The 24,093-nt window shown below is 44.4% G+C and overlaps 3 protein-coding genes across 4 annotated transcripts; 2 read left to right on the top strand and 1 right to left on the bottom strand.

The window, feature by feature from the left end:
- Window positions 1-1,786: 1,786 nt before the first annotated feature.
- Window positions 1,787-12,205, top strand: cept1b (choline/ethanolamine phosphotransferase 1b; the record flags this gene model as incomplete). The annotated part of the gene is made up of 9 exons (XM_084445286.1): window positions 1,787-1,968; window positions 2,426-2,600; window positions 5,377-5,524; window positions 7,791-7,932; window positions 8,429-8,513; window positions 8,845-8,976; window positions 9,224-9,382; window positions 9,498-9,623; window positions 10,188-12,205. The coding sequence occupies 9 exons, from the start codon at window positions 1,787-1,789 to the stop codon at window positions 10,302-10,304; spliced, it is 1,266 nt and encodes a 421-aa protein (XP_084301412.1). The 3' UTR covers window positions 10,305-12,205.
- A 542-nt stretch (window positions 12,206-12,747) lies between these two features.
- On the bottom strand, window positions 12,748-15,403 carry LOC311315120 (synaptonemal complex protein 3-like; the record flags this gene model as incomplete). The annotated part of the gene is made up of 8 exons (XM_084445722.1): window positions 12,748-12,801; window positions 13,010-13,114; window positions 13,715-13,813; window positions 14,035-14,134; window positions 14,217-14,334; window positions 14,916-14,950; window positions 15,072-15,144; window positions 15,316-15,403. The coding sequence occupies 8 exons, from the start codon at window positions 15,401-15,403 to the stop codon at window positions 12,748-12,750; spliced, it is 672 nt and encodes a 223-aa protein (XP_084301848.1).
- A 1,417-nt stretch (window positions 15,404-16,820) lies between these two features.
- Window positions 16,821-23,798, top strand: dram2b (DNA-damage regulated autophagy modulator 2b). Of its 2 annotated transcripts, XM_084445370.1 has the most exons (9): window positions 16,821-16,998; window positions 17,176-17,218; window positions 17,331-17,538; window positions 17,726-17,793; window positions 18,390-18,532; window positions 20,226-20,403; window positions 20,687-20,769; window positions 21,537-21,629; window positions 22,806-23,798. In XM_084445370.1, the coding sequence occupies exons 3-9, from the start codon at window positions 17,408-17,410 to the stop codon at window positions 22,926-22,928; spliced, it is 819 nt and encodes a 272-aa protein (XP_084301496.1). In that variant the 5' UTR covers window positions 16,821-16,998; window positions 17,176-17,218; window positions 17,331-17,407; the 3' UTR covers window positions 22,929-23,798. The 2 variants fall into 2 exon arrangements, with proteins under 2 accessions (XP_084301496.1, XP_084301495.1); XM_084445369.1 differs by lacking the exon at window positions 17,176-17,218.
- Window positions 23,799-24,093: the final 295 nt, after the last annotated feature.

Genomic DNA, 24,093 nt, shown 5'->3' with positions numbered 1-24,093 from the left:
TGTGGGGTGGTATACTCGACTGTGGGGTGGCATTCTCGACTGTGGGGTGGCATACTCGACTGTGGGGTGGCATACTCGACTGTGGGGTGGCATACTCGACTGTGGGGTGGCATACTCGACTGTGGGGTGGCATACTCGACTGTGGGGTGGCATACTCGACTGTGGGGTGGCATACTCGACTGTGGGGTGGCATACTCGACTGTGGGGTGGCATACTCGACTGTGGGGTGGCATACTCGACTGTGGGGTGGCATATTCGACTGTGGGGTGGCATACTCGACTGTGGGGTGGCATACTCGACTGTGGGGTGGCATACTCGACTGTGAGGGGGCATACTCGACTGTGAGGGGGCATACTCGACTGTGAGGGGGCATACTCGACTGTGAGGGGGCATACTCGACTGTGAGGGGGCATACTCGACTGTGAGGGGGCATACTCGACTGTGAGGTGGCATACTCGACTGTGAGGTGGCATACTCGACTGTGAGGTGGGATACTCGACTGTGAGGTGGGATACTCGACTGTGAGGTGGGATACTCGACTGTGAGGTGGGATACTCGACTGTGAGGTGGGATACTCGACTGTGAGGTGGCATTCTTGACTGTGAGGTGGCATACTCGACTGTGAGGTGGCATACTCGACTGTGAGGTGGTATACTCGACTGTGAGGTGGTATGTCAAGCATGGAGCTACGGCAAGCCATCAGTGAAAGGAGAAAGACATGACCACGTTAGCTTAATGAATTCCCGATTACTAGTTAGCTAGTACTAATCGGGAATTCATAAGTAACTTGAACATATCTTAACTACGTAGTCTAATGTTACTTAACGTAACCTAATTAGTTGTCAGTGCACGGTTGCAGCTAACACTCATTATTATGTGTAGCAATAGCTGTAGCTAACGTTAGCTAATTATCTAAAACGAAATCTGCTGCTGTACTAACGTTAGTTAGCCAAAGAGCTGATGTTAGTTACTGATTAGATTTAGTGGGAGAACAGTCAAGCTTAGCTGTTGGCTAGCTTTATCTGAGAGATCCTTTCGCCCAGTCCTACGTTAGGTGGGGGGGTGGCTCCATAACGTTACAATGTATAACGTTACAATATAGTTACGTAGTCCATCTTTTTTCCATTAATGTGTACGATTTTTGTCTTAAGCTTCAAGTAGAACCTTAAAAAAAAACTTTTGATACGGACAGATCCATCATACTAGATGGCATACTAGGTCATAATGCCAAGCTTTTATTTCAAAAGTGTAATGTCCCTTTAATGGTCCCACCTTGGGTAGGGTAGGTTTATAGAGGCCTCAGGTGCAATGGAGTATGAGAAGGCCTGTCAGATCCTGCCCCATGACGTTCACCAGGGTGGGAGAGAGCACCCGTGTTTTCACTACGGTCCCTGGAGAACAATAATACCTGTGTGTGTGTGTGTGTGTGTGTGTGTGTGTGTGTGTGTGTGTGTGTGTGTGAGAGAGAGACAGCGAGACAGTCAGTCTTTCACATAGACTGAACCTTTCCAGGCCTACACACGCCAAATGGGCTAGGGACGTGCACATTCGATCTTATCTTGCATATGCCTCCAGGACATGTACTAGAACTAGGCGCCAGACACGGGCATCGCTCCGCACACCTCACAGGTAACTAACCTCCTCCCTCCTCCCTCAGTGTGTGGCCCCATTGTGGATCCCCAGCTCCAGTGCGTGGCGGCGGAGGAGGCAGAGGCAGCCTGAGGCAGAAGGCGCGGAGCTAGCAGCCGGCCGGGGCGCCGGGGGGTGGGGGGGGTGGTGGGGCTCCATGAGCACCGCGTGGAATCACCAGCAGCAGGGGGGCGCGCGGTGGCAGCGAGGCCCAGGCAGGGAGAGGGATGGCGGGCAGGGCGCGGACTGCTGGCTGGCCCCCGGTGCTCTGCGCAGGCTCATCCAGCTGCCCGCTCCCCCGCTCTCCCGACACCAGCTGAAGAGACTGGAGGAGCACAGGTGAGATGGCCGCCGGGCGGCTACGCTCTTCTATTGTCATTTTGTTTTTGTTCTTTTTTCATGACGTCAGATCTGGACCTCGTCTGACAAAACTGCTTTGAGCTCCATGAGATCATTATTAGGCTTTAGCTCAAAGATGCCCGTTGTGCTTAAGGATTAAAAAAAAAAAAGGATCCAAATTGTCATTGAAATCCAATTGTAATCGTTTTTAATTATTATTATTGTATATTGTATTTCTTCTGTTGTTATTTGTGTATCTGTGTGAACTCGTCAACACTAAATGTGGGAAACCTCATTGCTTTACGAATATAAATAAATTTGTTTATTTGTTTTCAAATAGTTTGAAATTAAATGAGTGTTCAATTCAAAACCGACAAATATTTGTTGTGGGGGCCACAGGGCAAGGGGGAGGGCAGCCCCTCTCTAAGTGTCGTCCTTCCAATCCCCCTCCATGCAGGTACAGCAGTGCTGGCCACTCCCTCCTGGAGCCTGTGATGCAGCGGTACTGGGAGTGGCTGGTCAGCTGCGTGCCCGTCTGGATCGCCCCCAACCTCATCACCATCATCGGCCTGGCCACCAACGTCTTCACCACCCTGGTGTTGGTCTACTACTGTCCCACTGCTACAGAACAGGTAGTCACAACGTCAGCATGCCCTTGAACGAGTACGCTATATTACCTGAATAGTCAATAGTTTAATAGAAAAAGCTCTAATTCGGTTGTCACTGTGCAGGCGGGGTGTACAGTAGCCTCGTGAGACCGTCCCGATCTTGCGAGCTCACATTCTGTTTCTCTCGCAAATCTGTCTGGACGCTCTCCATAGAGATCCGTTTGTGCCGGATCGCAAAACGATCTGGCCAATCGGGGGTTCTAAGAGGAAATACAAACAGCTACGCCGGGCGGGTTTAGGCGCGACGACGGCGAGGAGCGGTTGAAGTTATACCGTGATAGACGGCGATAGACAGATGGTTCAACCAATCACCCGACAAGTATTTTTGAAAGCGCCTGCCGTTTTCCAAACAGTTTCCAACGGAGAGTTCCCAGACGGTTAAGCGAAGCGAACCTGGTTAGGTGTACAGTACTAACCAGGCTCCCCCTGGTACCAGCGCACCAGTATTGTATAACACCGTCTGTCATTAAAGTCGTGTTTCCCTGTCGGTGCCCTGGTCAGCATGTGTTCACTGCGAGAGCACAGTTTTATAATCCGCCGGGCTTGTTTACCCTCTCCCGGCTTTAGGAGAGAGGAGCGTTTGGCATACCTCAGGGTTCCTGTTCTAGAGGAACACCTCGTGCCCAAGGCTCTCATGTTACAGCCGGTCCACATCTGATACCCCCCCCCCCCCCCGGGGCTCACACAAGAGCTGGGTAGCACTCAGTCCCGGGTTGTCACCCTAGCACACAGTAAACACCCAGGGAGGACACCGGGAAACATGCTAACTGTTAGCCTGGCTAACAAGCGTATTACTGTGCCTGATTTTTAATCTGCATTACTCTGTTTGTGGAGAGAGGAGGATGCAAGAGCACATGTTACTTGTTAGCTAAACCAACCGTGCCTTATTGTTTGCATAACACACGGACAGCAAGGAGACGTGACAGAAAAACATGCTCACTTTTAGCCTAGAAGACTCGTCTGTCAACAGGTTATGCCTTTACTTGCGGTTAGCAACATAGGCCTTAGCATAGTGTTGAGAAGATTGACAGTGTTAGAGAGCAAGGACACATAATCACCGCGAACATCAACCACAAAATCAATTTCTTATTATTGGGGTTAGGTCAATCCAACGCTCACTTTTGAGGCAAAACATACGCTCAGGTCTTACACACTACCTGATTTAAAGCAGCCTAGTTCACCCTGCTTGCTTCTGAATGGGCCTTTAAGTTGAAATGAATACCCTTATAACCAACAAGCACAAATTCACAATAGCTGCGACCACATACATGCATATGCAACCACACCAAATTTTTATGGACCAACCAACCAACCGAGCTATAGATCTGGTCACAGCTTAAAAAATGTGTGCTGGTAAGCTAACATTAATACTATTTACAAACAGAGAGAGGTTCTCCCATTTTAAATCTCATTGTTTTTACAAGTCAACCTGTGCAAACCAGCGTACTATATAGACTGTACACTTGATCCCTCTGCAGTGAAGACGGGATCTTAGAATACAAGAGAACCGCAGAATGCCACGACAAAAGATACTTGTTTTGCACTCTAAAAATAGAACTCTCTCTCTCTCTCTCTCTGCCCCCCCCCCCCCATCCACCCTCCTCCAACTCCTGTGTTTCCTTTGTAGGACAAAGGTTGCGAAACAACAAGAGCTTTGCTGAAACGTGGTGAAATACTTCTTTTGTAATCTGCTGGACTCTCAGTCACAGTGGCCATGAGTTGAGTTTAGTACAGCGAGAGGCTTGATGATTTTGGAGGGAAAATATTAACGATAGACCGCACTGGAAACGGGTACCGTAATTCTGATTAGTTATGAATGTCATATTTCACGCGTTCGACACGCGAGTGACAGTCACGATCACGGCAACGTATCTTAGACGTGTGTCTGGAGCAGGTGAACACTTTTTAAACCCCAATAGCAACAAAATACCTCCCAGTGTTACCCTAGAGGGGGGTGAAGTCCGGCGGCGTGAATGAGACACTGTAGTGTCCCGTTTCCTGTAGCCCATCTGGCCGGGAGTGACGCGGAGCTACCTGGTGGAAGTCGTAGTACAAGACGACGCGCGCTGTATTTGAACAGGCGCGGGGGTATCGGGCGCAGACGGCCGAGTGGATCCGCGTTTCGTGTGAATGGAAACGTGGCGTGGCGCGGGACTACGCCGGAAGGGGCTGGCGAAGGAGGGGCTCTTCGGCCTCGTTCTCCTCCCTGTCCCCTCCTACATCCTAGGCCTCGGGTACAACACACACACACGGGCTTCTTTCTGACCCCCGATCCCCGTTCCCTTCTCAAAATCCCAATGTTTTGGATGAGTTACAGGATTCATCTACGAGCAAGAGTTCTGCGGTCGTCCAATAACAGGGCTTTAAAGCTGGCGTGTTGCAGCCACGTCTCATGTTTAGGGCAGAGTGTGTGAGCGGCGTCCATCGTCCTGCCAGTGAAGACAGGATAGAGGAAATGAAAGCATGCAAAATGGATGAGGCTGGGAACATATCCCAGTGCTTGTGGATTCATGCCAGGCATAGCGAGGATATTCAGAGGGAAAAAAACAAACCTTCTAACGTTATTTTCCTGATTTGTTAACCCTGACCCTGATTTGTTAATTGAGGTAGCATTTTGTACATTTGTCTTGAGCTACAAAGTGGGTGGGTGATGTGAAAGATTTATCTTTGAAATGTCGAGATGTGATGTTCTAATCTGTACTCTGATCCCGGTACCCTAACACATATCATTTTCCTTCAGGCACCTCTTTGGGCATACCTTTTGTGTGCAGTGGGCCTGTTTGTGTACCAGTCGTTGGACGCCATTGACGGGAAGCAGGCCAGACGAACCAATAGCAGCTCACCCCTGGGCGAGCTGTTTGACCACGGCTGCGACTCTCTCTCCACAGGTACAGACTTGCTCCGAGAGGTGAATGTATTCGTGTGTTTGTGAGTGTGTGTGTTTGTGTTTGTTTGTTTAAGATGGGACAGTGCACATTAACAAACATTCGACAATATTCCTAAATGTAAATATGCCTGATTATATCCAAAGGCTTATTTACATCATGAATCCCACAGGCAAGTTGGTGTATCAGTAAAAATATGACACAAAAAGCATCCATCGATATACGCTCAACACAAACATACAACCGAGCGGAAGAGCAGAAAGAAGAGAAGACGAGAGAGAAGTGAGATTACGCCTGGCTCCAGGCTAAAGGCACAACCAGACAGCCACATGTCTGATCTGCCTTAAGCCGCGCCTTCAGATGCATTTTAAAGGAGCGATAAGTGGGACATTCCCTTACCGCAAGCGGTAGGCTGTTCCATAATTTACTACCTTTAAGCGGAGAGTACATTTAGTGCAAACGAGGCGCTGTGAGGAGCCTCACTGGCCCCTCTAGGGGCCCTCATAGTAGAGCCACGGTTCCCACTGGTCATGGAAATTCGGGAATGTCATGGAGTTTCTAACTCCATTCCGGACAGGGAAAGTCAGGGGGTTTGATCATTTTCGGGACACGTCATGGAATATCAGGGAGTTTTGTTTGTAGCATGTGTCAATTTTAACTGCCATTTATCAAAATGTCATATTTCCCATGCAGTATTATTCTTTATTGGGTTATTTCAGCGTTTACCGTATTGTCACATGAGTGGTTGTTAGGGTTACTTGAATTTTCATCACCCATTTTATCGCCTTCCTGCTTGTCAACAACCGGTGATCTCTTCAGTCGCGGCGTCGTGGCACTCCTACCTCCTCGGGGGCCCATGGGCGGCGGCGCCGGGGGGGTCAGCCATCTTGGCGTCGGTGACGCGGCCACGTTGGGAGTTCAGGTTCCCCTCGGGGCCGTTCCTCCCACGGCTCGTTCCACTTGCGTCAGAAGGGGGGGGGCGTTTGGCCGCGGGGCCGTTGGGAGAGGCGTGAGGGCGAGCGTAACCCGAGGAGGGAACGCATGAGGGCGGGGGGGGGGGGGGGGTTGCGTTCCGGTCTGATGAGGCCCGTCGGTCGGCAGCGGCTCTCTAGGCGTTGTTAGCGCAGCTGCTTGCGGAGCGGGAGTTCGAATCCCGCTCAGGGTGAACCTACCCCCGTTCGTTAAAGCTGCTCAGTTCTCAATTTTCAATTTTTATGAGATGGGGCTAGTGGTGCAGCGTATCAGATATAAACAAGTGGGCGTTTTCACTCCATAAGGTGCAGTTCAGGGGGTGGGGCTCAGCGCCGGGCCGGCTTTGCTCAGAATAAAAAGAAATTCTGCATTTGCTTCACAGGCACGACACAGTTGGCTATATTTTCTGTACAGATAGTTATGCCTCCCCTGGACCTATTTATTGCATATATTGGATTTTTTATTTTTTTACAAAAGGTGCAGTAAATCGAACAGAGCACCTTTAAGAATATGCCGTCTCCCATACCTGCTCAGCGCTAACCAAGGCAAACATCCCCGGACAATGAACATTTCAAGAGCTTTGGCTACAAACGGATGACTTCACAGACTTGGGGTTAGAGTAGATGACAGAAAGGCTAAATGTAAAGCTTGTGAAAGTGCTATTGATCTGTGAAGTAGCCTACGGGAGTGGGAGACAGTGGGAAGCGTGAAGCCGACGGCGTCGTCTTCCACCCAATTAGTCTGATCAGCACAAAGGTGGCCTGTTTTTCCCTTCATTAAAGATCTTGATAATTCTGCTTTTTCGTCAGGACAAAGTCTGGCAATTTGACATTTGACTTAGAGTGGAAACCCTGTAGAGGCACTGTCAGCTCTGCTGAAAGCCCCATTATGTAGAGGTCCAGCTTTGTGCACTTTAGCGGCCCCTAAAGGCCACTAGAGCCATTACAACCGCAGTAACATTGTCGTAAATGGTGGGGTGCTAGCGATTTGTCGACAGGGCCGGGGATTTACCACGTTAGCCTACCGGCGGCCGTTCTGTGATTCTCCAGAACCTGCAGATGGCCAGCACGGCCCTGGCGGCGGTGGGGCGAGGCCAGTCATTTCTAAAATTCTCGCAACTTAGAATAAAAATAAATTGATATTTCTCGAGAATGTTATAATGATGTGAAGCTTTTTCTTGGGAGTGATCCTATTGGTTTGAGAATCGTTATGCCTGTCAGTGTTCAAGTGTCTCTCTCTCTCCCGCTCTCTCTCTCTCTCTCTCACCCTCTCCCTCTCTCTCTCTCTCTCTCTCCAGTGTTTGTGGTCCTGGGCACCAGTATTGCAGTGCAGCTGGGCACCAACCCTGACTGGATGTTCTTCTGCTGCTTCGCTGGCATGTTCATGTTCTACTGTGCCCACTGGCAGACCTACGTCTCTGGCACCCTGCGCTTCGGCATGTGAGTGTGTGTGTGTGTGTGTGTGTGTGTGTGTGTGTGTGGTGTGTGTTGGGGGGGGGGGGGGGTTGAGAAGTAGTGTGTGATGTAATGATTTGACTCTGACAATGATGACTTCACCGTGTTCCAAAGTAGTATTCAAGCACACGTTTGTACGTGTATGTCTGTGAACAGATTTGACGTTACAGAGTTACAGATCTGTCTAGCGCTGTTACAGATGTTGACGGCCGTCGCCGGCGCGCCACTGTGGAACGCAACGGTAAACCCCTCGGCCGCCGTCCCGGCCTCACAGACGTGCAGCGAGCCTCGGCCAATCAGCGCCCCGCTCCCCCCCCCCCACGCGTGCACTCTGACCTCCACAGGATCCCCCCCATGCGCGCACTCTGACCTCCACAGGACCCCTCCCACGGGGTCGCTCTCGAGACCCCATCGCTTGTCCCCCTCGCTAACCGCTGCTCTTAAGTCCTTGTTCTTCTCTCCTCTCCTCTCTCCTGTGCAGCGTTGACGTGACCGAGGTGCAGATTTCCATTATAATCATGTATTTGCTGGCTGCACTGGGAGGATCTGCTTTCTGGCAGTCGCCGGTAATTGTGATTGGCTCAAATTTCCACTGATTGGACACGGATCAGATGAACGGAATAGCCGACTGCCGCTAACAAATCTTCACATACTGTTGTGATTTAGAGCTAGTTTGTTGCCATCGTTTCCTTCATATTCTCAAATGTTAAGAAGAATTGAATAAATTAAAGTTAATGTGGGAGTGTAATAATATGCTATTGCGATGCTTGTCTTATAGTTAACACAATATACCATACCTGGTGATTAGAGGCACTGGTTTGAGTTGTGAATACCACTTAGTTTTGGGGGCTGTTGTATTTAGTGTACTTGTAGTTGAACTCTTGTTTAATCCCACAGATTCCCATCATCAACATCCAGATGAAAATAGTTCCTGCCCTGTGCACCTTTGCAGGGGCCATCTTTACATGTACCGGTTACTTCCGGGTCATTTTCACCGGAGGCGTCGGCAAGAACGGATCAACAATAGCAGTAAGTGTTGTCCAATCTCAAATAGACCCATAGAATTGTCGTTTTCCTAAAGTTAGATTTGATTTAAATGTGTTTTAAATAAGATAATTTGTCCCAACTACATTAGGTAGTTCACCTATTACACGATATAAACATTTGGATGGAGTTTGCGGTGCCTGTTGTAATGCCCGTCTACCTTTTGGTGTAATTCTGCGTTAACTTGTGTACCTTTCACGTCCACTGATCTACTGTTGTGTGTCTTTGGCAGGGAACCAGTGTACTATCACCAGTGTTGCATATAGGCTCAGTTATAGTACTCGCTATGATGATCTACAAGAAATCTGCTGTCCAGCTCTTTGAGAAGCACCCCTGTGTTTATATTTTGGCCTTTGGGTTTGTGTCGGCCAAGATCACCAATAAATTAGTTGTAAGTACGACTTTTATTAGTTGACCCAGTATTTCCTTCCGAACACACTATGTGTAGTATATCATGGTGAGGTTATCAATGATGACAAACTGACTCTTGCTGTGTTTCTCTCCAGGTAGCACATATGACGAAAAGTGAGATGCATCTGCATGATGTAGCATTCCTGGGGCCAGGCCTGCTGTTCCTGGATCAGTATTTCAACAGTTTTATTGATGAATATCTGGTGCTGTGGATTGCACTGGTAGGCACACATGCATGCGCGCATACACACACACACACACACACACACACACTCTCTCTCTCTCTCTCTAACACACACACACACACTTAAGCAGGCTTTTGCTGAATGGATGAAGCCCAGCAAGTGTCATGTAGCATTAGTTCACATGCAAACCTCAGGCACCAGTTTAGAACCCAAGCCCTGGCTAGAGGCCTGCATGGGACAGAATGTGAAAGGCATCTTTTACAAGCATCACTCATTTATTTTGAAGGCAGTTTTCTCATCATATTTCACCTTGGAAGTTAGTCTTTGACTTTAATATTGTCCCTTGAGCTCTATTACAAGGACATGCAGTAGTAAAAAAAAATCCTAATGTGAGCTAAATCCCATCTGTTTCTCAGATGCATATATATAAATATATATATATATATAATATCCCCCCCAGTCTGTTCTCAACTGCATGTATATATATTCCCCAGTCTGTTCTCAACTGCATGTATATATACGCCCCCCCAGTCTGTTGTATTTCTACCTAGTCTTGATCTTTGATCTAGTTTTGATCTTCTCTCACCCTCCTTCCTGCAGATCCTGTCGTTCTTTGACTTGCTGCGTTACTGTGTCAGTGTTTGCAACCAGATCGCCTCCCACCTTCACATCTTTGTCTTCAGAATCAAGCCTTCGACCCCCTTGCCCCCCCAGTGAGAACACGGATGCCATTACTGACTGCCTCCCACTTCCATTCTTACTGTTATTTCATTTCTTTTCAGATTATTTTTGATTTCTTTGGTTTCTTTCAGTGCCCCCTTATTATTTAACAGGGCTGACTTTAGGCTGGAAGTGGAAGTGGTGTCACTAGGACAAGCTCAAGCCAAGAGAATGTGAGGACAAATTATATATTGTTATCACTATTGATACATTTTATTTTATCCATCGTTGCTGAGTGGAATCTAGCTTAATTCATCCTGTTACAGTAGATCCCCAAGCGTGAACAATTCATTTCTGAAATGTATGGCTACTTCTGAGGAAATTTACTGTATGTGTTTTATGAGAATGGTTAATCTAGGTTACAACTGAATGTGTGTTGTAAGAGTTATGTAGAGGAATTGATTGAAAGGATGTCAGTCTTTGCTTTCTAATTTGTCTTCGTCTTTTGGGGGGTGTAGTCTCTTGTCAAAAAATATATGATTTTGCAATATTTGCAAAAGCTCACTTTTTGCTATCAACAATATAACTTATGATGTTGATGTTTGTTCTATTTTGTCTAAATTGGTTCAGAATTGCTGCTTTGGTTTGTCAATCATTTCTGCATATGTGGTATTTTACATTTATGAACCTAGTGTCTGTCTAAATATAATTTTAAATTCAGATAATATTGCAGCTTTTCTGACTTCCAAGAAATGTCTAATGCGCACACCGACAAGGACACTGCACCATATGCAGGATTGTTAAAGGTTAGTCTATAATTATTACTATAATAATAATTACTTATTACTATATACAACATAATTTTCTGTATATTCTGTTCAACATTGCTGCCTATAGTAAATAAAACTGCTATCTATAAATATACTGTATTAAATAGAATATTTGTCTTTAGTAGGTAAATGAGTTGGGCTTTTTGCTTTAGAATTTTTTACCTGTTTTTATTTTGGTATCAACTGTCCTCTCTGTTACAGTAGTGTTGCATTTGATGATCAATGCTCAATGAGAACTAAAATGCCAAGTGTTGATGACTCATATTGGTGTGCAACTCTTTAAAAAAGGAAAAAAAAAAGTGATGTCTCATCAGAAGCTAAATATGTTTGTCTCCACTGTTTTGACTGCTGTGAAGCAGTTCAATTGCTAGTGTTCATTAGTGTGCCTGATAAACTAACAAGCTAACTTGTGGCTATTTATTGGAATAAGGAGACTAAACCCCATGCTAGGTGGTGCTGCTGCAGCATACGTTTAACAGTATCAAGGCCCGTTTCTTACAAGGTTTTATTTGACATGGATATTCATGTTATGTATTTAAATGCAGTTTTGATTCAGTGACTAAGGTTCTCTTTAATTATTCTTTTGTAACATGTCTACAGAAAACATGACCTCGTCTATAGCATTCTGCCCAGTGCCAGGCACTGTACACTGAGGCGTTATGTGTTGAACTCTGGGTAATTGGGAGGGAGCCTGTGTAGAACAAAAACATACTTTTGACTGTGCTCTGATATCTGTGTACATCTTGTTTCTATACCTGCAGTATAACCCACATAGGATACATCCCACCTTTTTAAATTAGCAGAAGACCCTGAGCTCATACATCATAACATGTACAGTACTATACAGTTACTGATGCCAGGTCAGCTCTCATGGCACCAGTCATTCTGAGAATAGTAAAAAGGTTGCCTTAAACTTTTTTGTTTTTCTTTAGTGTAAAGGCCTAGCCTTTGACCATGGGTGTGTGTTCTTGTTGTGTATATCTCTACTGGCAAAGGCTTGAGTTTTTGTTCTTGTTAATTTACTTTGGCCACACTGTCAAGCTCAGGTATATAGTATAACAGTATCAGCAGTAACGGTGCACAGAACAGTAGGACTCAAGGTTATGAACTAAAACAAGATCACTTGACAATCTCTCCCAAACCTACCAATGCAAATAAAAATGTAATATTCTCACATGGAAGCGGCTATGTGTTTGTACTATTTGCGACCACATGTAGCACTTTATTACTCTTGAAATAGTTGATATTGGATTACATTAATTATACTCAGACTGCATTCCCTCCTAATCTGCTGGCATGATCCTCATGAATTTAAACCACACTTAAACCTTTCACAAAAGCATGTGAGACATTAGATTTTCGGATCCACGTTTCCGGGTTTGTATTTAATGAAGTACATTTCTAGAAATTAAACCAAAAGGTCAAAAATGACAAGTGAATGGCAGCCGTCTAGAATCTGAACACATCCAGTAGAACCCTAATCGACTCAACTATTGGGATGGTTGAATGAAGTTGTGGATGCCAGCGAGACAATGTTCTCTATGGAGGGACCAAACTAGCCTTACTGGACGACTACTGTAGTGTTCAAACTGAACCTAGCTCATGGAACTGTCCTCGCTCAAGCATCTAGAGTGTAACTGATTTCTCCTCGGCTCCTTGCTGATGTCATCCTACATCAGCATAGATTGCAGAGACTTGCGTACTGTGGCCATCTCCTGTTGTTGCTGTCAATCAAAATGTATAATTGTTGGTTGAAATTTTTCTCTTTTAATGTACTTTTTAATCAATAGCTGATTATACACACAATTGATATGCCATAACTCTGGTACTGGAGAACCGTGTAACTGAAATGAGACAGTGAGAAACCTGCACACCAGCTTTCCAGTTCCAGTATCATAATACTGTGTTAGTGTTAGTAACCACGACACTCACTGTGTCCATGAGGATCTTCTTTTGAAGCATCGCCATCTCCTGGCGCAGATCGCTCTGTACAGCTACCTGCTGACCGTTGTGGCTCCTCTCCATTTCATCCAGGCTCTGTCAGCGCAAAAGATCCACATTGCATGAGGAAAAAAAAACAACAACAGGGCAATAGATAACGTTTATAATGCTTCTATTGACCAGTGTCTTCCTTATTTTCCTGTAGGGCTGTAACGATTATGAATTATGGCTCTTTAATATCATGAATGTTAACAATTACATAGAACATATATCCTCCTCGATAAAAAAAAAGCATTGAAAAATTTAAATTAAGAAAATTTGGAGTATACAAATAGCACATGAAGTGGACAATGCATCAGTGCTTCTTTACTTCTTTAATACAGTGTCTCTTGTCATTAGTTGCTATGAACGTATAGGACAAGTGCCAACAAGTTGAAGAATTCCATTGAACTAGGGTTGCTACCATATTAACTCATATGCAACATATTTTTTATTTTATTAAAAAAAAAAAACTTCTTTTTTTTTTATTACATTTTTTTCATAACTGCGGTTACAAAAAACAATCGCGGTCAGAAAAAAATAATCGCGGTTTGACGATTATGTAATAATCGTTACAGCCCTATTTTCCTGCTTTACTACTAGGTGCCAGGAAAAGCAGATCTAAGATGCTCTACTGTACTGGTGCAGTGTTTGTACCTGGGTGTATTGCTCCAACAGCTTCTTCAGAGCCTTCAGTCTCTGGCCCTGAGAGGCCCTCATGTGCTGAAACATCTTCTGCTGGTGCTGGAACATACTCTGTTGTAAGATGGGTAGGAGGGCGAGTGAGTATGAAAGTATGGAATAACACATTTGAGGAGGTGTGGTATGAAAGAGATGAAAGGAAACAGTTTATGATTCTACTCATACGACGGTATTTGTCTCCCTACAGGAAGTGACATTTGGATACATACTTTGAAAGGAAGAATGCACGTCTTGTTCTGTATATGGTTTAAGTCAAATGCTTGACAGCTCATTACCAGCAGTTTCTCTTCTTGATCCTTAGACCTTTGCACATCCGTGTCCCACTGGTGGAAGACTGCATTGAACTGAGTGCAGTAGTCCTCTGTCACTTTACTCCTGCATGGTTAAGATACGGTATGAATTCCTTCATCGTATTTGTCCCTCTCAATCATATCGATGAGGAATACCAGCTGTTTACCGGTCTCTCTGCTGAGACCTCCACAGCTGCTCGATCTTATGATGGTTGGTCTTCACAGAGGACTTGGTGAACGTCTCCAAGCGCTTACGTTTTGCCTCGAAGGCCTTGTTGATATCAGCTGACGGCAAAGGAAACAATACGAGATGTATATGTACTAAGCGCACCGTACAGAACCACAAAAATGTATGCAAGGTAACATATGTGTCTTCAATCATGGCATCAATGCAAATCATACATCTGGGGCTGGGTTTAAAAAATCGATTCATCGATTCTGAATCAAATGATTCAGAATCGATTCATGAATCCCAAAATCGATCTTTTATTTAATGAATGAATTAATAAATGAAGGTATGAATAGTTCATTAATTCATTCAATGATTCATTCATTCATTCATTTTTGGAAATCAGTATTGATACCCAGCCCTAGTATTGATGTGTTGCATAACTTGGCAGTCATGCAATTAAGGTTACAGCTAAGAAAAACAGGTTTTAGTAACACTAACCGAATCGATATTGAATCGAATCGAATCGTGATAATCGATTCTGAACCTTGTGAATCGGAATCGAATCGATTCTTGAAATTCGACTCCAAGCCCTACATACATCAGCAACATCCACATCTGTTCAAGCTCTACAGTATGTAACCTATGATGACGTAGTGGTTTTGTTGAGGGAGGTGAGATTTGGAGCTGACCTTACCTCCAAATCTGTCCAACATGATCATCACATCCCCTCTGAAAGTAGAGAGAAAGCAAGACAATATTCTGTGAGAATTACTGAAATGTATTGTTAGTTTAATCAGATTTGTTCACTGTTTATACCACTTTAACATAAAAAAAAATAAACGTCAGCCACCCTTTGGTGATGTCGCCGTCTTCTTTGCCAGGTGCGAGTCTTTTTCTTCCTCTTTTTAAAGTGTCTGTCTCAACTAGAGTGTAAAAAGCAGACATGTTTTTACAAATGTGTTGTTAAAGCAAAGTCATTTCTAAATTTCTGGTTAAAGGTCAATCATATTTTGATTAACACCTGCTTCAGAGAAAGATATAGGTATATGCCTACAGTAAGCTTGGGTTAGTGCCAACGTACTGTATACCATTACCTTGCAATGAGTCATCGGGGTAACGATCAGAGTCCTCCAGGAGGGCGGCTTTTGGTTTTCCTTTACCAGCAGGTCCCGTAGTCGTCATAGTTGGGCGAGGATTCTCACTTTACGTTGGGTTAGATGGTAGTTTAAAAAATGTTTGGCAGTTACCACTGGATAATTCACTAGTCAAGTCAATTCTACAGTCATCTAGCTCAGCTAAAACCTTAGTAGCTAAAGTTGCTTACGTTGTTAGCTAGCACCTTTAGCACTAACTAGCTAGTGCCAACCTCATTTTTTTCAAACTATCAGCTCAAAACGTTATTTATTAACTAGTCAAATTGTGTACATAAAACAAGTTGTGTATGTAAAGATGTTGAACAAGACAACGTACCTGGAGCTGTACTTGTGAAGTAAAATTAGCTGACGGTAGCTAACGGTTACTTGCTCTTTAAAGACGTTAACGGCTTGGCGCGAGGTCAGTGCTAGGGTGGTGCACGCGGATAACAGGGAGGGAAAGTGAGAACATGCGCCCCCTAGTGGATCTGTTCCTATCGGAGAGGAGTTTACATGTAAACTCCCATAGACCGGATTTTCTAATAATTATGGTGCATTCGTTTATAACTGGGAGGTGGCAAATTGCGACTTGCTAGGAATGATTAAATAAAACACCTCATGAACTCGCACTTCCTCGTCGCAAATTCGGATATGTTTCTCAGCCCCCAGTTGCTCGAATGCACTAGATATAACTAGATAACTGTGATATAATGGTATATAGATATAACTAGGTAACTGTGATATAATGGTATATAGATATAACTAGGTAACTGTGATATAATGGTATATAGATATAACTAGGTAACTGTGATATAATGGTATATAGATATAACTAGGTAACTGTGATGGTAGCTCGAATGCACACAGGTCGGAGGTAGGTATTTTGCCACTTGCGACTTGCCAGCTCCGACAACAAACGAACATACCATTACTACGAAGCCATTTCGGTGAAGTTATCAAAACAAAAACTTGTGAGTGTCTTTATAGTAATAACCTACTAACTGTGAGAATTTGGTGTACCTTCAACTTGGTGTTATTTGACTCCTTTCACAAGCACCTTCATTCGCGATAAATACAAAACAGGACACGTACATTAATTTGTACAAATATGGCATTATTAACCTACTTGAATCTTGCACTATGTTTGTTGTACAGTCAAGGCACCTGCTGTTACAGTTGGCTAGTTAGTGTAGATTAACTTCTAGTTTATCTACACTAGTTATTTGGATTTCTTTATATTTTTTATCTATTGTAAAATTGTACATTTGTATGATTGTATAATCTGGATTGTGTTACTGCGTTGATTTGTTGTCCTTTGATGCTGGTTATTTCCATGGAGGTAAAGGTTATTTCGGGTTACTTGTCAACGAAAGGAGTTTCATTCAATCCGGGTACTTCGAGACCACGCCTCTTCTGAACCCCTAACAGGAAGTGGGTGAGAGGCTGTTGTAGTTTCGGAGCTGGAGTGGAGGTGCATGACCGACAGACTCTCATCTGTGTCATGTACATTTAATTATAGAGACCAAACGTGTCCACTCCAACTTAACCACTGTTGCTTTTTCTTCTTCATTTTTGAGGCCATTCATACCACATGAGACCTGCCGCATGATGATGAGGTGACACCGAGAGGCGCATTTTGATAAAGTAAGTGTACTAACGAGCTATACCACACAACTAGTTCATGGTGATTTATCTAGAGAATAGGCAGCCACGTCGTGGCGCATTGTATTCTGTTTGGAAGAACATAACTAGTGAGGCAGCAGTGTGGATTATTACTGGCGCGGTCTTGTTTGCTTTCACCCAATTCTACCCGCATGATAGGCACAGGATGGGAGCAGCAAGAGGAAGTGAAAACTGAACGAACGTTAGTGTGAGAACAGTCTAGAAAACAGAATACTAGAGCCATACAGTTAGTTATTGTGTGCGCTTGCATCTAAGATAACACCTGACCTCACCAACTTTGTTTTGCTCTACAGGTGTAGCTAGACTTCACCAGCGTTAGTGGCCTGGTGTGTTGTTGACTCAAACACACACACACACACCCGAGGAGGATATGTGGTGGTTTCAACAGGGCCTGTGCATCCTGCCGGTGGCCCTGGTGCTCTGGACCACCGCCACGTTCATCTTCGCCTACATCACATCTGTGGTGCTGAGGCATGTGGATCCGCTGGTTCCCTACATCAGGTCAGACACCTCCCCTCCTCCGCGTCCCATTCACCGCATGACACACACACCCACACACACACCCACCACAGTTGAACAGTGAAAGAGGTGGTAAAGACATGTGCTGTAGCTCTCCAGCCTAACCGTTGTGTGTAATGTCCAGACGTAAAGATGACTCACTCTTCTCTGTTTGTGTTGGTGGTCACAGCGACACCGGATCACTGGCTCCTGAACGATGTGTGTTTGGGATGATGCTGGATGTCTCAGCGTTCTTAGGTAAACCCAGCTTCTACTGCTGCTGTGATCACTGTCTGACTCTTAGAAACGTAGTTTTAGTTTTATTTCAAATGTATTTTTTCAGGGACAGTACACATTCATGAACATGGCGGTAAATGCGTCAGTTTTAGCAGAGGCTGATTCTCAACTGTTGTCTGTGGGCCTGGTGTTGAAAAAGCCACAAAAAACGCAAAAACATAAAAGCAAGCAGAGAAATTAAAAGACAATTAAAAGAAATCGATACAAAACAGTAAAGAAGAAGAAGCCAATAGCACGTTAAGACACATGAAACTGACAAATTCTACACGACAGCATGAGCAATTAGCTGACAGACAAGATCCAGTTAAGACATAAGCACCAGCAGACACAGCAGCCACAGACAACAAAACACAAGCTCTGTCAAACAGCACAGAGCCAGACACAACATTTTACAGTATTAGAAATAAAATGACATTGACAAGACAGAAGCGCCAGTAGACAACACACAGTCAACAGGGATCCATGCAGCACAGTCAAGTTGTAGCTGTGTTTTTTATGGCTGTTCATATGGTTTAATGTTTTGGTTAAGCAATTGACCGCCATGGCTGTCCCGGCAGGTATTGCGACCACATACGTTCGCTATAAGCAAGTCCAGGCCCTGACGGATCACGACGAGTACAAACTCCACAAAATCAACCTGTTTGGTCTGGTGCTGGGCTGGATCAGCTCCTTTGGGATGTGTGTCGTTGCTAACTTCCAGGTTTGTGTGTGTGTGTATTTTTGTGTGTAGGGCTGCACGATTATGACAAAAGATAATAATTGCGATTATTTGCTTCAAAATGGCAATTGCGATTAATAATTGCGATTAATATTTCAAAGTAATAGCTTTAGCTCTGCACAGTTTGCATATGACCTGCTGGACTTGAGCGACATCATCTTTTTCGTAACCAAAATGCTCCCAAATCACGGACGTTGATCCCTTTCTTGCTACTAACTCACTGATCTTGTTTTCCGTAATTTTTTCACTACTCATGGCTACGGGTACTCTTGTGACACTGGTCTTGACCTACTGTTGTAGAAGTTTCTGATCTTAAGTCAAAAATAAAGTATTTGCCCAGGTTCGCACAAAAAGGTTCAGTCAGATTTATTAAGAAAACAATACGATTGCAAAAGGACCTCAAGATAAAACACAGAGTTGTTCATCAGAACAGAAGTGAGTCCAAGCTCCTCTGGTACCGCCTTATATGTGCTCAAACAAGGATGTGATGCTAGCTGACATTTGGTTGGCTGATTCATCTATCTACGTCATAGTAAGGTGACGGATATCAAACAGTGGTCGAGGGATGAAAAGCGCGGTACACTTTGAATATAGACAAACGAACAAAAGGCCTGAGCCAGGACGGGAAGGTTGAGGTGAGGCCTTCCTGTCCTGGTGAGGAAACAACAATAGGGGTCTGTCTTAAAAGAGAAGTGAGGAAGACAGAGGTAGAGGAGGTGTTTGGAATTACAAAAGAGAGAGAGGAACAAAGGTTTAAGGTGTTTACAATAGCAAAAGGCAGGGGACTGGATCAATAGGTTTTAAAGAACAGAAAGCTATCTGAATAGTCTTGAGACTAGTTGTAAAATTCTATGACACTACTGCTATCTGTCTTCTCAGTGAAATTGCTGCACACAGCGCACTCAGCGGGAACGCATGTGATTGGTCAGACAGCATAAGCACCTGTGATTTGTCCGTGTGGTCCTAGCACACTCAATTCAAAGCAAAATTATTAATCACATTAATTGCGGCCTTTTGCGATTAGTTAATCGCGGGGGTCATAATCACGATTTCGATTAATTCACGATTAATTGTGCAGCCCTATTTATGTGTGTGCGCACCGGTTGCACGTGTTCAAAGATAATTCACAAAACACTCTTCCTCTTTCTAATGTTTTTACCTGGTGGTACATTTGTGGTACATGGCATGTTTACTCTACTTCCTGTGCCTGTCACTTCCTTTCTTCCACTATCTCCCTCTTTCTTTCTTTCTTTCTTTCTTTCTTCCTCTTTTTTTCTTTCTTTCTTTCTTTCTTTCTTTCTTTCTTTCTTTCTTCCTCTTTTTTTCTTTCTTTCTTTCTTTCTTTCTTTCTTTCTTTCTTTCTTCCTTTCTCTTTCTTTCTTTCTTTCGTTCTTCCTTTCTTTCGTTCTTCCTCCTTTCTTTCTCTCTCTCTTTCTTTCTTTCTTTCTTTCTTTCTTTCTTTCTTTCTTTCTTTCTTTCTTTCTTTCATTCTCTTTTCCTTTCTTTCTTCCTCTTTTTCTTTGTCTTTCTTCCTTTCTTTCTTTCCTCTTTTTCTTTCTTTCTTTCTTTCTTTCTTTCTTTCTTTCTTTCTTTCTTTCTTTCTTTCTTTCTTTCTCCTCTTTCGCAAACTCATCTCTCACTCCCCACATGTCCCTCACCCCCCCCCTCTCTACAGAAAACCACGCTGTTCTCCATGCACCTGGTGGGGGCGGTGATGACCTTCGGCGTGGGGGCGCTGTACATCCTGGTCCAGACGCTGGTGTCTCTCTACATGCAGCCCCACGTCCACGGGAAGACCGTCTTCTGGGTCCGGCTCAGCGTCGGAGTCTGGACCCTCTCCAGCATCATCAGCAGTATCCTTCCCCAGCACGGGAAACGTCTGTATTAGGGACGCACGATATATCGGAAATCATATCGGTATCGGACGATGTTTCGGCCAAAATGTTCATATCGGTTTATTAGCCCATTCCTCTGTTTTCCCAGGTCACATCGTGCTGGTCTGACTCAGTAGCAGTCATATAATGGCCTCGCTCAGAAGCCCTGGCAACTTGGTTGATCCCTGTTCGGGATCAAAACGTTCTGTTATGTTGCATAATTTTATGAAAATGTTACAGTATGACCTTAACGCGTCCGCAGTGTTTGTGTCGTCTGTCATCATGTACAGCAGCCTGCCGGGGGTGGATGTGGCTCACAAGCTACACTGGATCCCAGGAGAGACAGTGAGTGTGTGTGCGTGTGCGTATGTGTGTGTGTGTGTGTGTAGGGCTGCCCCCCCGAAAGTCGACGAGTCGAATCGTCAGTCGGAGACCCTTTAGTCGACTTTTAGTTTATTTTTGCTCGGCTCCACCTCTCTGCCTTGTGATTTATATAGGACAGGACAGGCTGCTACCGTAGCTATTTGTTGTGCAGTAAAAGGAGACTTCAGACTGATATAGCGGAGGCAGGAAGTCAGGTGACCCCTCCCCTCCAATCACATGCATTTCCCAAATGGAACTAAGATATCCGCTGGAAAAAAATATTTTTTTTACCCATAGATTGAGCTCTAACGTTCGAAAATACTTCAGTGACAAGCAAAACATGTCCTTGTTGACTGCTGCCCAACTCATGAGCCTATTCACGCACGCTTTCAAATGCACAGTTGAGGAGACTCGTCAAACCGCCCAACCCTAACGTAGACTACGGGAAGCACTGCAGAAAACATGGGGGCATCTGGAGTAGATGGGCAATGTGGGCTGGATGATTCATGTTTAGCAAGAAAAACAGGCGTCTTTTATTGTTTGAGTTAGTTAGACAGCTGTCCCGACTCCCACGATCTCCTCTCAGCCTAACGTTAGACATGGGGGGGGGGGGGGTCGAATCATCGAATCTCTGGTTTGAATAGGCAAATCTGATTCGACTCGAGTCGCGGACAGCCCTGTGCGTGTGTGTGTCTGTGTGTGTGTGTGTGTCTGTGTGTGTTGACTAACAGTTGTGTCTGTTGTTCCAGGGTTACACAGCCCACATCATCAGCACCATCTCAGAGTGGTCTCTGGCTCTGTCCTTCGTCAGCTTCTTCCTCACCTACATCAGAGACTTCCAGGTACTCCTACCTCTCTCTCTCCATCCTTCCTCTATCCCTCTATCCCTCTTTTCTCTATCCCTCTACCCCTCTCTCCATCCTTCCTCTACCCCTCTATCCCTCTTTTCTCTATCCCTCTACCCCTCTCTCCATCCTTCCTCTATCCCTCTATCCCTCTTTTCTCTATCCCTCTACCCCTCTCTCCATCCTTCCTCTACCCCTCTATCCCTCTCTCCATCCTTCCTCTACCCCTCTCTCCATCCTTCCTCTATCCCTCTTTTCTCTATTCCTCTACCCCTCTCTCCATCCTTCCTCTATCCCTCTACCCCTCTCTCCATCCTTCCTCTACCCCTCTACCCCTCTCTCCATCCTTCCTCTACCCCTCTATCCCTCTCTCCATCCTTCCTCTATCCCTCTTTTCTCTATCCCTCTACCCCTCTCCATCCTTCCTCTATCCCTCTACCCCTCTCTCCATCCTTCCTCTACCCCTCTACCCCTCTCTCCATCCTTCCTCTATCCCTCTATCCCTCTTTTCTCTCCCTCTACCTCTCTCTCCATCCTTCCTCAATCCCTCTACCCTTCTCTCCATCCTTCCTCTATCCCTCTATCCCTCTCTCCATCCTTCCTCTACCCCTCTCTCCATCCTTCCTCTATCCCTCTTTTCTCTACCCCTCTCTCCATCCTTTCTCTACCCCTCTATCCCTCTCTCCATCCTTTCTCTACCCCTCTCCATCCTTTCTCTACCCCTATATCCCTCTCTCCATCCTTTCTCTATCCCTCTCTCCATCCTTTCTCTACCCCTCTCTCCATCCTTTCTCTACCCCTCTATCCCTCTCTCCATCCTTTCTCTACCCCTCTATCCCTCTCTCCATCCTTTCTCTACCCCTCTCTCCATCCTTTCTCTACCCCTCTATCCCTCCCTTCTTTCCTCTTCCTCAGTCCACATCTTAATCTCTCCCTCCTCATTCTTACTGAATCCACTCATGTTTTACAGTGAATCAACATGTTGTTACGGTACTGTACTTGCTAAGTCTTTATTTGCAGGAGCGTTTTCGATCATCTCTTTCTGGAGATGTTTAAGGAGTATTTTATAGTGTTAACTCTGAGCTTGTTAGTATACAATCAATGCAGTTGTGCTGAAAATCGCTTTGGTCATTTTCATGTTCAATTACAATTCTCCAATTTCCTCCTTTGAAGAAAATATCGTTGCGAGCGGAGGCGGACCTTCAAAGCAGTCACCTCTATGATTCGCCGCACTACAGTATCACCTCACCCGTGAACCAATCAGAGACATCGCCGCTATTGGCCGGCAGCATCTGAGCTTCAGGGAACTCTGACCACCTGATGTACTCAGCCTTGTGTTCACTTTAACATGTCGGAGGCGTGTGTTTTGTAGAGGCATTTTGATATTAACTGCACTATATTCACTGACATTTTGTACTAGTATTGTATAAAAGGACATGAATGTTGTGATGGAAGCGTTCTATTTTTGTTAGGACTTGAAAGTGATATTTTAGACATTTTAGATGGGGGGTACTAGTTGACTTTTTACATAATTATGACGGCACAAGTTTGAGCACGAGTGTGAAAAGTCCTATGAACAGCTAGATGGCGCTAAAGATCTAGATGTGATTGCAGAAAATGTTGGTCCTTTTCACTGAACCTGAACATCAACCAGCCCCAATGTGTTGTTTATATTTCTGACAAAACATATTACGTTCCATATAGTAATGTACTCAAGCCAACTGACTCACTAAATGATTCATTTTACTGGTATTATTGGTGCTCTGCTTTTGGGGTGTAAAACTAAGATGTACTTGCTTACTGAGGCTGCTATTTCTTTTAGGGATGTTAAGTGTTGTAAACAAAGCATTTTCTTGAATTATGCACTTAAGCCATTCGATTTAGAAAACTCAGTAGTCTAGGTTATTCAGTATTTAAATAATGATATTGTTATACAACTTTCATAACGAGGCCTTAAATGTTAGTGTGAATCCACAAAGGTTGTGAATTTATGCTTTTGGAGATATACTATATCTGTGCTTTTAAAATACTTTTCAGATGAGTTCCTCAATAAGTCTGCTTAAGCCTCTTCAAATGTACTAGTAGCAGCACTAACACAGTGTGTGCTGTATTTGTATCTATTCACATCATGTACATGCATCTATTGACATAATGACAAATGATATACTGACTTGTATGTAACAGGTTTATAACTGAATAAAATTTTTCATTCATTTCACAAGAGGCAGATTAGTCATTTTGGAAAATTAATAGTGGTTGATTTCAGTTTGGATTAAGTGATTTACTTCTGTAAAGTAATACTTCAGAATTCTACACAGATGTATATCGTGCAGCAATTAACTATTAAAACAAAGCTAGATATGTATGTGGCACAATAAAGTTGTATAAACCAATTACAGATTAACATGTCAAACCAATTAATTATTATTTTTTAATAAATCCTTTATTAAGATCACCTTCA

This window comes from Borostomias antarcticus (genome assembly GCF_949987555.1).
Source record: "Borostomias antarcticus genome assembly, chromosome: 11".
Lineage (NCBI taxonomy): Eukaryota > Metazoa > Chordata > Actinopteri > Stomiiformes > Stomiidae > Borostomias > Borostomias antarcticus.
Note: the sequence above shows the minus strand (reverse complement) of the source record. Positions and strands in the feature narration are given on the sequence as shown.